The sequence below is a fragment of the Tupaia chinensis genome, unplaced genomic scaffold (assembly GCF_000334495.1).
Source record: "Tupaia chinensis unplaced genomic scaffold, TupChi_1.0 Scaffold000544_1, whole genome shotgun sequence".
NCBI lineage: Eukaryota > Metazoa > Chordata > Mammalia > Scandentia > Tupaiidae > Tupaia > Tupaia belangeri.
In genome coordinates, this window is record NW_006160056.1 from 4,321,293 (window position 1) to 4,334,938 (window position 13,646).

At 39.6% G+C, this 13,646-nt stretch overlaps 1 protein-coding gene across 1 annotated transcript in view; it reads right to left on the reverse strand.

Moving 5' to 3' along the window:
* Window positions 1–13,646, reverse strand: part of ASNS (asparagine synthetase (glutamine-hydrolyzing)) — a gene marked incomplete in the record, with an annotated part of 27,412 nt that overhangs the window by 9,971 nt on the left and 3,795 nt on the right. The window contains 3 exon segments of the mRNA XM_027775321.1: window positions 5–172; window positions 7,402–7,639; window positions 12,730–13,001. Of these exon segments, the coding sequence (XP_027631122.1) occupies window positions 5–172; window positions 7,402–7,639; window positions 12,730–12,978 (655 nt within the window).

The window sequence follows — 13,646 nt, forward strand, 5'->3', positions numbered from 1 at the left end:
TCGCCGCTGTTATAAAGGGCATGCAGCGGCTCGTCCCGACAGTGGTGATATTTAACCATTTCCACAGAAGCCACTTTGCCATTTGGCTTTAAATCCAAAACTTCATAATGTCCCGGAAGAAAAGGTTCCACTTTTAAAAAAGGAGTTGTGGAGTGCTTCAATGTAACAAGACCTACAAGTTCAAAGACGATAACTACTCACGATGTTTGAATTAAAACACATGCCTATGATATAAGCAAAATAAGGGAAAAAATTTAAACACCCAAAGCCCTACCATCTACTTACTAAGATGATAGTGACAGAGAGAGCCAAATTACACTAATTTTTAGTAACATAAAGCAATAGAATCATCTCCAGTGTCCAGTTTCTTCTCCCTAGCTGGAATTTCTGATGAAAAAAAATATATATACTTCTATGAGGTTACTGGGAAAGTCCTAACATTTTTCTATGCTTTTCTATGCAAAAATGTGTCATGACTTTCCTGATGACCCAATGTAACAAAACAAATATAAAAATAAAAGGTAAATTTATCTACCAAAGAGATGAACTTGAATCTGCTAATTTTATGTCCTGGCAGTCATTTCTTTGCCATCGGTAAGGTATTTTAGGAAAATAGCCATGGGTTCCAGTCCTTTAACAAGCAAAATGATCCACTGTTAGGTACTTTGAAGTCAGATACTAAGAAGTGAGACACCTATCCCTAAACACTGTGGTGAATAAAACCACCTAATATTAATTTCCTCAATATGTTCTCACAGGTGACGACCAACCTGCCGTCACCGTGATTCTTGATATAAAAATCAATGGTATATTAGTAACTGCCTGTATGCACAGAATACTATTATGATTTAGATTTTGAGATTGTTGACCCAGTAATTTGTGGAAAATTAAATGTAAAGACCAGACAGGGACCCAGATCTCCTCACTAGCTAGCAGAGTTGAGATGATTTACACAACCCCTATAGCATCTGGGGAGTCATTAAAAGGTTTTAAGGCCCTTTCCACAGGGGAACAGGCAGTGGAGAATGACTGCAATGCTGGAGGCCACATAAGAGGCCCAGAACTCAGATCTTGGGTTGACTTGAACATGCCGCCAGGCATGTCTTTATGTACCCATGATCCTGGCTAGGAGGCTGAGATTAGAATCACACTGCAGTGAGGCCCTATAGAGGGTACCTGGCTCTCTCTCTCTCAATATAAACAAGTTCTTTTTTAAATTTAGTAAAGGTTTTAAGCAGGGAGTACTATGATCAGATGAGTTTTTGATAGGCTATCCTCAAAGTATTGAAAAGGAAAATCGCTGCCATTCCCTAGATGCAATAGGTCATCTGGTCTGGAAAAAAGCAGTGTAGAAAACAAGAAATTTCAGAAAGGAAATTGGATATAAGATTATAGTCTCATATCAAGGAATTATCACACCCAAAGGAGACACACTGGAAGTAGGGACCTGCCTTTCCCTTGTGTTCTTTGTGTTGAGCTTCCCTAACAGTCCTTTACGTAACTGGATGTGCTTGTTCTTTGCTGATTGATCGTGCCTGAAAATAGACCAGTTCCAATATCGATTAGTATCCGCACTATAACTAGTGTTCTAAGGATCCTTTAATTAATCTCACTACCCTTGCTTCAGCTAATATTAAATGTGAAAAAAAAAATTATGTGAGAAAGAAAAGAATTGGCAAAAGTCAGGGAGATCAGATTTTAGAATGTTAATGCTGTCTAGGTGAGAGATAAAAGATGAATGTTTCCCTTAAGCTTACTGTCATAAAACGCTAAATAATTTACAAATTTTCTTTCATTCTGTGGGTTCTGTTTTAACTTTATTGATGACGTCCTTTGAAGAACAAAAATTTCTACTTTTTATGATCTCCAATATCGTTTTTTCTTTTGTGGCTTATGCTTTTGGTGTCATACCTAAGAAATTCTTACCAAATCCAAAATCAAGAAGATTTACCCTTATATTTTCTTTGAAAAGTTTTATAGTTTTAGCTTACATTTAGGTCTTTGATCCATTCTAAGATAATTTTTATATATGGTGTGAGGCAAAGGTCTACCTTCATTTTTTGCATGTCTATGTATAAGTTGTCACAGCATCTTTGTTTTTTTAAGAGAGATTTTTGCCATAGGGCATGTGTGCTTGCCAGACACACAAAGACACAGAGACAAAGTGAGAAATCATCCCGGGGGGGTGGGGGGGAGTTGCCACAACACAATCCCTTTTCTTCCATTCTCCTCTTGGGATTTTGGGCACACACGTGCATACACCCAGCATGAGTTAGAAGCTGCTGGATCTGGGACTTGAACTGCGATCAACCATGTGGGAGTCCAGCATCTTAACCACTATGCCACCTGCTGGCCCCTATCGCAGCATCACTTTTTGAAGACTATTTCTCTCCTATTAAATTATCTTATCATGATTCCTGACAATCAGTTGACTGTACATGTTCATTTCTGGACTCTCAATTCCATTTTGCTAGTCTGCATGTCTATCCTTGTGACAGGATCACTTTCCCGATTACTATTAATTTGCAGCAAGTTTGGAGGTTAGGAACTATGAATATGAATGAGCCTCCTTTATTCTTTTTCATGACTTGTTTTTTTTTTTTTTTTTACTATTCTGGGTCCCTCATAATTTCATAGTCAGCTTGTTAATGTCTACAAAGAAATCCACTGAAATTCTGATAAGAATCACATGGATTCTGCACATCAGTTTGGAGAATACTACCATCTTAACAATATTGTCTTTTTTTGATTGTTTTGCTTTTTAATTTTTTTAAGAGAGATTTTTGCTATAGGGTATGTGCACTCGCTGGAAAGACAAAGAGACAAAAAGCAAGAAATTACCCCCCAGGGGAGATGACCATAACACAATCCCTTCTCCTTCATTCTCCTCTTGTAATTTAGGGGCATGCACTCACATGCACTCAGCATGAGTTTTAAGCCACTGGGTCCAGGATTTGAACCATAGTCAACTATGTGAGAATCCAGAGATGTAACCATTACTCCATCTGCTGGTCCCTAGTAATATTAAGTCTTTGATCCATGACCATGGGATGCTTTTTCTTTCATTTGCATCATCTCCGATTTCTTTTGAAAATGTTTTATAGTTTTCAGAGTACAAGTTTTACGCTTCTTTTTTAAAACTTGTTTCTAAGTATTTTACTCTTTTTGATGTTTTGTAAATGAAGTTGTTTTCCTAATTTCATTTTTGGGTTATTGCAAGCATTAGTGTCTACTGCACATGAATGGAAAATTGTATACTGATCTTGTATCCTGTATCCTTGAGATTTGTAATAAAAAACAGATCATTTCAAGCCAGACAGTGGGGCAGCAGTATTGACACTCTGCAAAGCTGACTCGCACGGGGAGATTCCAACTTCGTGTCTAAAGACCTCCCTGAGTACACATCTACCAGACATGCACATGCTTATGATCTGGAGCTGGTTGAAACGAAGGTGGATCATGGTGTCAAGACCCTGTTGGAGGTACAGTCTCTATTTCTCCCTCTATCCGAAGAAATAAGTACACTTTATTAAAAATAGATAATTCGAAAATAGGTAAAGAAACTGTGATACAGCTATACAATGGGATACTACTCAATAACAAAAAGAAATGAGAGCTGGTTCATAGCACAGTGGTTAAGTGTTGTGCAGTGGGAACTAGATACTACAAAGTGGGCTATGGTTCAAATCCCAGCCCCAGCAACCTGAAAAATATGCCAGGGTCATAGGCATGTGTCCCTAAAATACTGACAGGATGAAAAAATGAAGGAAAAGGGGGACCAGCAGTTAACGTAATGGCTATGTCACTGGATTCCCACGTAGTTGACCACGGTTCACATCCCAGACCCAGTGGCTTAAAACGCCAGGCCCGTGTGCGTACATGCCCAAGATCCTGAGAGGAGAACTGAGGAGAAGGGATTGTGGTGTGGCCATTCCCCCTGGCGGGTGATTTCTCGCTTTCGGTTTCTCTGTCTGTCTCTGTCTGTCTGGCGAGTGCACGCGCCCTATAGCAAAAACCTCTCCAAAAAAAAAAGGGGGATTACAATGTGACTGTACCCCATTGGGGGGGTTCTCTCCATCTCTTTCTTTTTTCTGGTAAGTATGCACATCCTCTAGCAATTAAAAAGGAAAAGAAAAAGAAATGAGCTATCAAGCCATTAAAAAGACATGGAAAAACTTTTAAATACATATTGCTAACTACAAAAAGAAGCTAAGCTGATTACCATTATATGACATTCCTGAAAAGGCCAAATTATAGTAAAAAGATGGTTGCCAAGAGTTTAGAAGGGGAAGGGGAAAAAGTGAGTAAATAAATCACAGTTATTTATTTTTTTTTGACAATGAACTATTCTATGGATACTAAAATAGTAGATGCATGGCATTATGTATTCATTAAACCAAAATAAAACAGTACAACACAAAAAGGGAACCCTAAGTAATTTATAGGTTAGTAAAAATGTGTCATTATCAGTTCATGGATTCTAATAAATGTAGCACACTAATGCAAGACAATAGTAGGAGAAATGGAGAGGGGGCGGGGGGAGGGAGGGAGGAAACAGAGGGGACATATGGGAACTCCCTATACTTTCTTCTCAATTATTCTGAAACATAAAGCTCCTCTGAAAAAATAGACTTTATAGACTTTTTTAAAAAAATAAAATGATCCCCAGCAGGGGGAAAAATTGGCAAAGGCTCTGAAGAGACATTCTCCAAAGAAAATATATGGTCAATAAGCACAGGAAAAGATGTTTGACATCACTGACAACAGGGAATGCAAATCAAAACTACAAGGAGATACCACTTCACACACACTAGATGGCTAGCATCAGAAAGTCAGAGTAAATAAATGTTTCTGAGGGTAGAATGAGACTGAAACCTTCACACACCACTGGTGGGAATATGAAATGATGGAGCTACTTTGGAAACAGTCTGGCAGTTCCTTGATAATTAAACATAGCTCCAATATGACACTGCAATTAGACTCCCAGGTATATATATATATATGGCAAATAAGCACAGGAAAAGATGTTTGACATCACTGACAACAGGGAATGCATATCAAAACAACAAGGAGATACCACTTCACACAAACTAGATGGCTAGCATCAAAAAGTCAGAGTAAATAAATGTTTCTGAGGGTAGAATGAGACTGAAACCTTCACACACCACTGGTGGGAATATGAAATGATGGAGCTACTTTGGAAACAGTCTGGCAGTTCCTTGATAATTAAACATAGCTCCAATATGACACTGCAATTAGACTCCCAGGTATATATTTAAGCAAAATGAAAACATATCCACACCAGAACTGGTACACAAATGCTTACAGCAACATTATTCATAATAGCCAAAATGGGGAAACAACTCAAATGTCTATCAATTAACAAATAAACAAAATGTGGTATATCCACGGACTGGAATGAAACATGTTACAACATAGATAAATGTTGAAACCATTATGCCTGGTGAAATAATCCAGTCACAAAAGCTTAATGATGATTCCATTTATATGAAATTGTCCAGAACAGGGAACTTCGTGGAGACAGTAGATGGGTGGAGAGTGAGTGGGGAGGGAGTACTGATGACAGATTTGGAAGGACGAGAAGTGACAGCTAAAGGGTATAGGGCTCCATTCTGAGGTGAAAACAAGTTTTAAAATGGATTTGATTACAGATATTTTTGAATATATTAAAAATAATTGAACTGTACATGTTAAATGGATGCATAATATGTAATAAAAAAAAGTAAAGTATATACCAATAAAGCAATTTTGAAAATGCAAATATTGGGGCCAGCTGCTGGTGTGGTGGTTAAGGCAGCTGGATACCACACAGAGGAGTATATGGTTTGATTCCCAGACCTTGCAGCCTAAAAAACATGGCAGGCACATATGCAAAATCCCAAGAGAATGGAGGAGAGGGGGCTACTGTGTACCCATTGTTTTCTCACTTTTCTTCTCTCTCTTTCTCTCTCTCTCTGGCAGTACACACACTCTATAGCAAAACAACTTTTTAAAAAGTGAATACTGGGCCAGCTGGTGGCATGATATTGGGGCTGCTGGATCCTACGTGACTGACTGTGTGGTTCACTAGTGGCATGATGTTGGGGTTGCTGGATCCTACGTGACTGACTGTGTGGTTCAAGTCTCAGACCCAGTGGCTTGGGGGGCATACCAGGCACAGATACCTGCATGCACAGGATTCCAAAGGGGTGAAAGAGGGGATTGCACTGTGGCCATCCTCAATTGGGGATGCTTTCTCATTTTTTCTGTCTCTTTATTTCTCTCCAGCAAGCATACATGCCCTCTAGCAAAAAAGAAAAAATAAAGGTAAAGCTAATATGCTAATATTTATTTATGCTATAACTGTGGCAAAGTACCATAGTGCAATACACTTTGGGGGTGCTGTCTCACTTTTTCTGTCTCTTTATCTCTCTCTAGCAAGCACAAATGCCCTCTAACAAGAAAAGAAAAAATTTAAAACTAATATTTATTTATGCTATAACTGTAGCAAAGTACCACAGTGTAGTAATTGCAGGGCTGAACTGTACCCTTACAGTATGACACAGGAAACTATGACAACACATATGAGGCTTGGGCCCATAGCTAGTGGTTAAAAGAGCCAGATCCCATATGCCCAACCATAGTTTGAATTCTGGCCCTGGCAACTTTGGAAACATGCCAGGTGCATGTGCATGGGTATCCAAAATCCCAACAGAATGGAGAAATGAAAGAAATTGCAGCGTGACCATGTCCCTCTGAGGAGGGTACTTCCTCCCTCTTTCTCTCTGGTGACTGCATGTCCCCACTAGTAATTAAAAAAAAAAGAAAAAAAAAGTAAGGAAAAGACAAATGGATCGAATTGTAAATAGATGCAGAGCTTATTAGCACAAATTTTTTTTTAAATGACTATATGTAGAGACTTTAAGGATTATAGTTTTTTTTCAGAATTTAACAGTTTTACACTTTTTTTTTAAATGGTTACCAACAGGTGGTATGGTGGTTAAGGCACTGGATTCCCACATGGCTGACCATGGTTCCAGTCCCAGACCTGGACATGGTGGCTTGAAAATCACACCGTGTGTGTGTGTGTGTCTGGGTGTGTGTGTCTGAGTGTGTGTGTGTCTGAGTGTGTGAGTGTGTGTGTGTGTGTGTCCCCAAAATCCTGAGAGGAGAAAGGAGGGACTTCTCACTTTCTCTCTCTCTCTCTGGCAAGTGCAGGTACCTTATGGCAAAAACCTTTAAAAGGAAAGAAAAAGAAAAGAAAAAAAACAAAGTTCAAAAGATCCAGAACAACGACTTGTAAAATGTTGGTTTGGCCTTTATGTGATTTTTAAACATGACATAGAAGAAAACACAAAATCAGGACAATAATAAAAATCTACAGAAAAAGTCTATCATTACCTTTAGCTTCTGAACACACAGCCAAAAATCCATCTTCTGTCATGGCTTTAAATAAAGGTCTGACTCCATACGTATCTCTGCCCAGGAACACCTTCTTGTTGGCAGTATCCAGTAAAATAAATGCAAATACCCCATCCAACATACAGATTGTCTGCTCAATTCCTCCTTTGTCATAAAGATGAAGGATTATTTCACCATCTACTTTGGTTTGATATTCAAATTCAAAATGCTGTTGCATCTTAAGGAAGCAATAGCAAACAAAAAATGTTAGATGCCTTGTTTGTTCAATAATGAATTATTGCAAAGGTGCCTCAACATTTCTGTGCTCTATAATTATTTCATGTGCTTTGCTAATGTACAATAGGAGAATCATGGTATTATCAAAATGTAGCTTGTTTCAACTCATAATTTCACAAATTCTTATAGCATAAAGCTGACCCTGAAAAAAATCATAGTTGTGGTTTGATAAATACAGTGAAAAGGTAATGAGAGAGAGGGAAGAAAATGTATCTTATACACATACTGTGTATGCATGTAACACAGATATAGTCCAGATTCCATGGCTTCCACTACAACAGGCAAACTGTGAGGTGAAAAGTCCTTGGTGGGGACCAGCAGTTAGTGTAATGGCTATGTTGCTGGACTCCCACGTAGTCAATCTCGAGTCCCGGACCCGGTGGCTTAAACTCACTCCAGGCGCATGTGCGTGTGTGCCCAAGATCCCAAGAGGAGAATGGAGGAGAAGGGATTGCGGCATGGCCATCCCCCCTGGAGGGTGATTTCTCGCTTTCTGTCGCTGACTTTCTGGCAAGTGCACACGCCTTATAGCAAAAACCTCTCAAAAAAAAGAAAAAAAAGTCCTTGGTGTGTTCCTCTTTCTTTGTACTTGAACTCACATTTTTGGCTGACAAAGGAAAGTAAAAAGGATAGCAAACAAAATCAGGTGGAAATCCTGGATAAATTTAAACATGAAGTTTTAAAAAAGAAAATCAGTAAGAAAATATGACCTGTAAACAAACTTCATCATTTAGCTCACCCTATGACTTACGAACCATCTGTCTACAAGCAGTCCTAGACTTGTCCAAAAATGGGCTTAGGCAGTCTCCAGTAACTACAGGGCTACTCCCTGGTCTCCTCTCCCTGATCTGAATGTCATGGGAATGATCTGTGACCAGAGGTGGGTTTCGGTCTTCTGCTGACCCTTCCAGACTGATGCACCTGAAGGATAAATAGCCCTGATGTGCTCAGTGAATGGCGCTGCCACAGTAATGCAACGCCCTGTGAAGCTGGCCCACATGGGAAGGTTCCAGTGTGTATCCAGAGACCTTCCTGCACCCTATGAGTGTAAGCATGCCTACCAGGAGATGAGGAATGGGATAAAACCTGGAGCCTCCCTACCACCTGGGCTGGCTGGGGGTACTGCAGTGTGAAGACCCTGTTAGGGTCTGCCTGTCACTGTCTCTGTTACTCAAAGAAAAAACAAAAAACTTAAAAAAATATTCATTGATATTAGCAAGCAACAGATTCTCAAATGTACCTTTCTCATTCCCAACAGCTTCTCTTTGACCTAAACCCTGTAAGTAACTTATTCAAAGAGGAAGAGAGGTCTCTTGGTTATCGACCCAGATCTACTTGTACCACTTCCTACTCTCTTGAAACACATCAAGGCTACTCCTTAGATAAAAGCCCCCATATATTGCCACCATCTTGAAATCACACTGGTATTCCATATGCTGGTGGCTGCAGGTTCCTGGTGCTCCCTGGAGGGAAAGAACCTCTTCTAGGCTCGAGGCTTTCCCCCATTCCTCATCTCCTGATTCAGTCACTCTCCCAGTACACCAATGGCTCTGTCTCAGCAATAGTAAAGAGGATAAGGAGTGGCTTTTAAGTTTATGTCACATTATACTTAACATAAGCCTAAAATACACATTCTATTTTTTTAGACTAATTTTTAGCTGCTTAAATTGCAGAAACTCAGATGCTTGGTAGAAGCAATGGAACGTCTTCGCTTTTAAAAATATTGGGTCATCAAAAAAGTCATGATGGGGACCAGCAGTTAGCATAATGGCTCTGTCTCTGACTCCCATGTAGTCAACCACAGTTTGAGTCTTGGACCCGGTGGCTTAAAACACCCCGGCCGCGTGTGTGTGCATGCCCAAGATACCGAGAGGAGAATGGAGTAAAAGGGATTGCAGCATGGCCATTCCCTCTGGGAGGTGATTTCTCACTTTCTGTCTCTCTGTCTCTGTCTTACTGGCGAGTGCATGTGTCCTATAGCAAAAACCTCTCCAAAAAGAAGGAAAAAAAGTCATGATGTATTTTTCTGTGTTTCTATGCAAAATGTGTAATGACTTTTCTGATGACCCAATGTAATACGTGTGGCTAATTCAGAACAAAAGTATTTTTAAAATATTTAATTTCTTTCAATTTTTTAGCAAAATCAACAAAAGCAGCAAGACTGTCCAAGTAGGGGCTGGGCAGTGTAAAATGCAATGCTCTGCAAAGCAGACCCATATGGAAAGGTTGTTGGTTTGTGTCTGGAGACCTCCCTGAGGACACCTGGCATGTGTGTGCCCATGAGCTGGGCTGGCTGAAGTTGAGGGTAGATCACCGTGTCAAGACCCTATTGAGGATTCTATATCGCTCACTCGCTCTCTCTCTCTCTCTCTCTCATGAAATAAACTTAAATAAAACACTAAAGGCAAGGTATTTTCTACTGTATTTATGGTGAAAGCCAGGCCAATACACAATCTAGCATTCTTATGCACCACATGAAAAGATTTGACTAAAGGAAGTTTTAACTGTTTCCACCTCTTACTAGCATAAAATTCCATTACTGCCTTTCCTTTTCATCATTTCATCACAAGCACCTAGAAAAACAATGCCTCATATATAATAGGTCCTTGATAAAGGTATGAAAGGAATTTGCTGAATAATTATAAAAGTTTTACATGAGAAGCCTATTATTGAGAGTAAAACCTATTTACTGTTCAGAGATAAAAATGTCCAAAGAATGCACAGAATATAAATCCAGACCAGAGAATGAAAGGCATATATCAAAAAGTCTCAAAAAAAAAAAAAAAAAAAAAACACAAAAAAAACAAAAAAATTTCCAAAAAAAAAAAAAAAAAAAACCAAGAAACATCACAACCAAATGCATAAGCCTTGGCTGAAATTTGGCTCAAAACAAAACAATAGCTATGCTTGGGGACACTGGGGAGATTTCAACCTAAACTGGAAAATAGGTGCTATTATGGACTTTCATAATGGCATTGGTGTTAAGAAGAATGTATTATTTTGGGTGAGACCAGTACCCTAGTGGTTAAGGAAGCCAGACGGCTGAATGCAATCTGAATCCCACCCTTCAACTTGAAAAATATGCTGGGCAAAATCTTGACAGGATTGAGAAATGGAAAAGAGATTATAGCACGACCATGCTCAATTGCAGGATGCTCTTTTTCTGTCTCTATGTCCCTTTCTAGAAATACACCCTCTGTAATAAAAAAAAAATGAATATATATATATATATGCTTACACTTTCAGAATTGTCATAGTAAGTAAACTGTCGTATTCTCAAATGATTCAGCCAAAAAAAAGGGCATGTGTGTGTAAAAAAATAAAATATTGCAAAACATTAATAATTATTCTATCTAAGTGTTCACTGCTCTATTCTTTTCAGTATGTTTAAATTTTTTTCAAAGTGGTCCCATAGCAATGGTTAAACACTGCGTAGGAAGCCAGATCCCACACAGCTGATGATGGTGGTTGAACTCTGGCCCCAGCTGCTTGAAAAACACATCAGATATATATGCACATATGCCCAGAATCATGACAGAATGAAGAGGTGGAGGAAAAAGGATTACAGGGTGACTACACTCCAGTGGAGGGTTGCAGGGGGAGTATGTGTTCTCTTTCTCTCTTTCTTTCTCTCTCTCTCTCTGCCAAGTGCACATACCTTCTAACAACAAAAAGAAAAAAAATATATTTTTTTCAAAATTAAAAGTTAGGAAGAGAGGTGACAAAAAGTAATTTGAAAATTATAGAGGAAAAATGTTTTCTTATAAAATACTAGGCAAATAATCCCAGATTGAAGGGGTTTTCTGCTCCCCAGGGTCAGAATTTCTACACCCTCACCCACTCTTCCCCTACAAGTTTTCACCATATTAGAAAGCTATTCCAATTTTATAACTGCTTCCAGTTTACTTCTCACACTCCACGGCATCCAGCCAACTTTCTGCCCTTTGGTTCTGACTGAATAAATCCTGCCAACACAATAAATACCATATTGGCAGCATTATACAAGAACTATAAAGATGATGATCACCAAGATATTAAATTCAATTCTGCGCCAGTCACTGGCCTGGTGGTTAAGGCGGCTGAGTCCCAGATGGTTGACTGCAGTTCAAGTCCTGGACCCACTGGCTTGAGAAACATACCAAGCATGTATGCCTATGTGCCTAAAATCCCAAGAGGAGAACAGAAAAAGAACTATAGCATGTCCATACTTCCTGAGGTGCTGTCTCACTTTCCCTCTCTCTCTTTTTCTCTCTCTCTCTCACAGGTGAACATGTGTGCCCTATAGCAAAAACTACAAATTAATTCTATCTCTGCATTAAATCCTGACATACTGCGGTTCTTGGAAGAATACTCCAAGTTCTTACCATGCCTAGATAGCCCTGGTCGAGTTGGTTCTGCCTCCCTTCCCAATCCCACCTCACCCACCAACCCCTCATTCACATCCTACATTCCCAGGGCTGCTTCATATCTCAGCGTTATTCCCTTTCCAGGAAATGCTCTCCCTAGCCTAGCTAGTTGAACTTGGCCTAGTAGGTCTTAGTTCAAGTGTCACTTCCTCAAGAGGCCTTCTCTGACCATCCTTGCTCAAGGTAGACCTCCCATATTAATCAGATCCATATTTGTTCTTTCAGAACAGCTATTATTACGTGTGCAATAATGTTTTTAATCTATTACCTAACAGAGTGAGCTCCATTGGCATGCAGACCCACTGCTCTTATTTACCACTGTACCCCTAGCACCGAACACAGATATGACCACGGGCTCTAAAAAATATTTGAATTCATAGTAGGAAGGAAAAACATTCTAAGAGTCAAAGAAACTGAATAATTTCTTCCAGAGAAACTAAAACTTTTTTTTTTGTGACAATGTCATTTCACCTCTTTGTGTATCAGTGCCCTGACTACATACCTAGAGCAAATGAAATAATGAACATGGAAAGTAAAAAGCATGATGCAAGTTATATAAAGCTATCATAACAAACTATTGTTAAAGTTCAATCATGTCCAGATTCGTCTGGTTTATTTTACTTACCTCCTTGTGGTTGTAGATTTCACCATTGTAACAGAGCCACAAATAAGGATATTTCTTCACTCGGATTGGCTGCATTCCAAACAGCTGGTCAACTACGGCCAATCGGTGAAATCCAAAGCAGCAGTTGGTATATCCATTGACATTCTCAAAACGAAATGCATCTGGACCCCTGTGTGCAATCTTCATAGCACTCAGACACTGAACAGAAAGGCAGTCATCACTCCCAAAGAGGGCCCAAATGCCACACATGGTGCAGTGGAGCTACAGGCTCTCTACGGAGAGAAAGCAGACCAATCAAATATTCAACACCCAGTCCAAGTCTGCCTTACATCTTGATTCCGGAAACCTACATAAACCATTTCAAAAACTGGAATTTAAAACCATCTTATCGGGACCAGCAGTTAGTGTAATGGTTATGTCGCTGAACTCCCATGTAGTTGACCGCCGTTCGAGTCCCGGACCCGGTTGCTTAAACTCACGCTGGGCACGTGTGCATGCGTGCCCAAGATCCCAAGAGGAGAATGAGGAAAAGGGATTGCGGCATGGCTATCCCCCTCGTGGGTGATTTCTCACTTTCTGTCTCTCTGTCCCTCTCTGTCTTTCTGGCGAGCACTTGCACCCTATAGCAAAAACCTCTCTAAATAAATAAATAAATAAAACAATCTTATTTATAGCAATTTTCCCTCTGATTGGCAACCATGTAGGAGTAGAGAATGATTCAAACTGACCTTTACATCCAACCAACTACAGCAGCATAACATGCGGTCAAAACCTGTCTTTTTCACCTTAGGATTTATGATCAGCTGGACCTGGCAATGTCCAGGTTGCACTGTCCCTACATCCTAGATTTTTTCCCAAGAGATAAATACACATGTAGATTGGCTCCAACCTAGCCAGAGATCCCAGCCACACTCTTT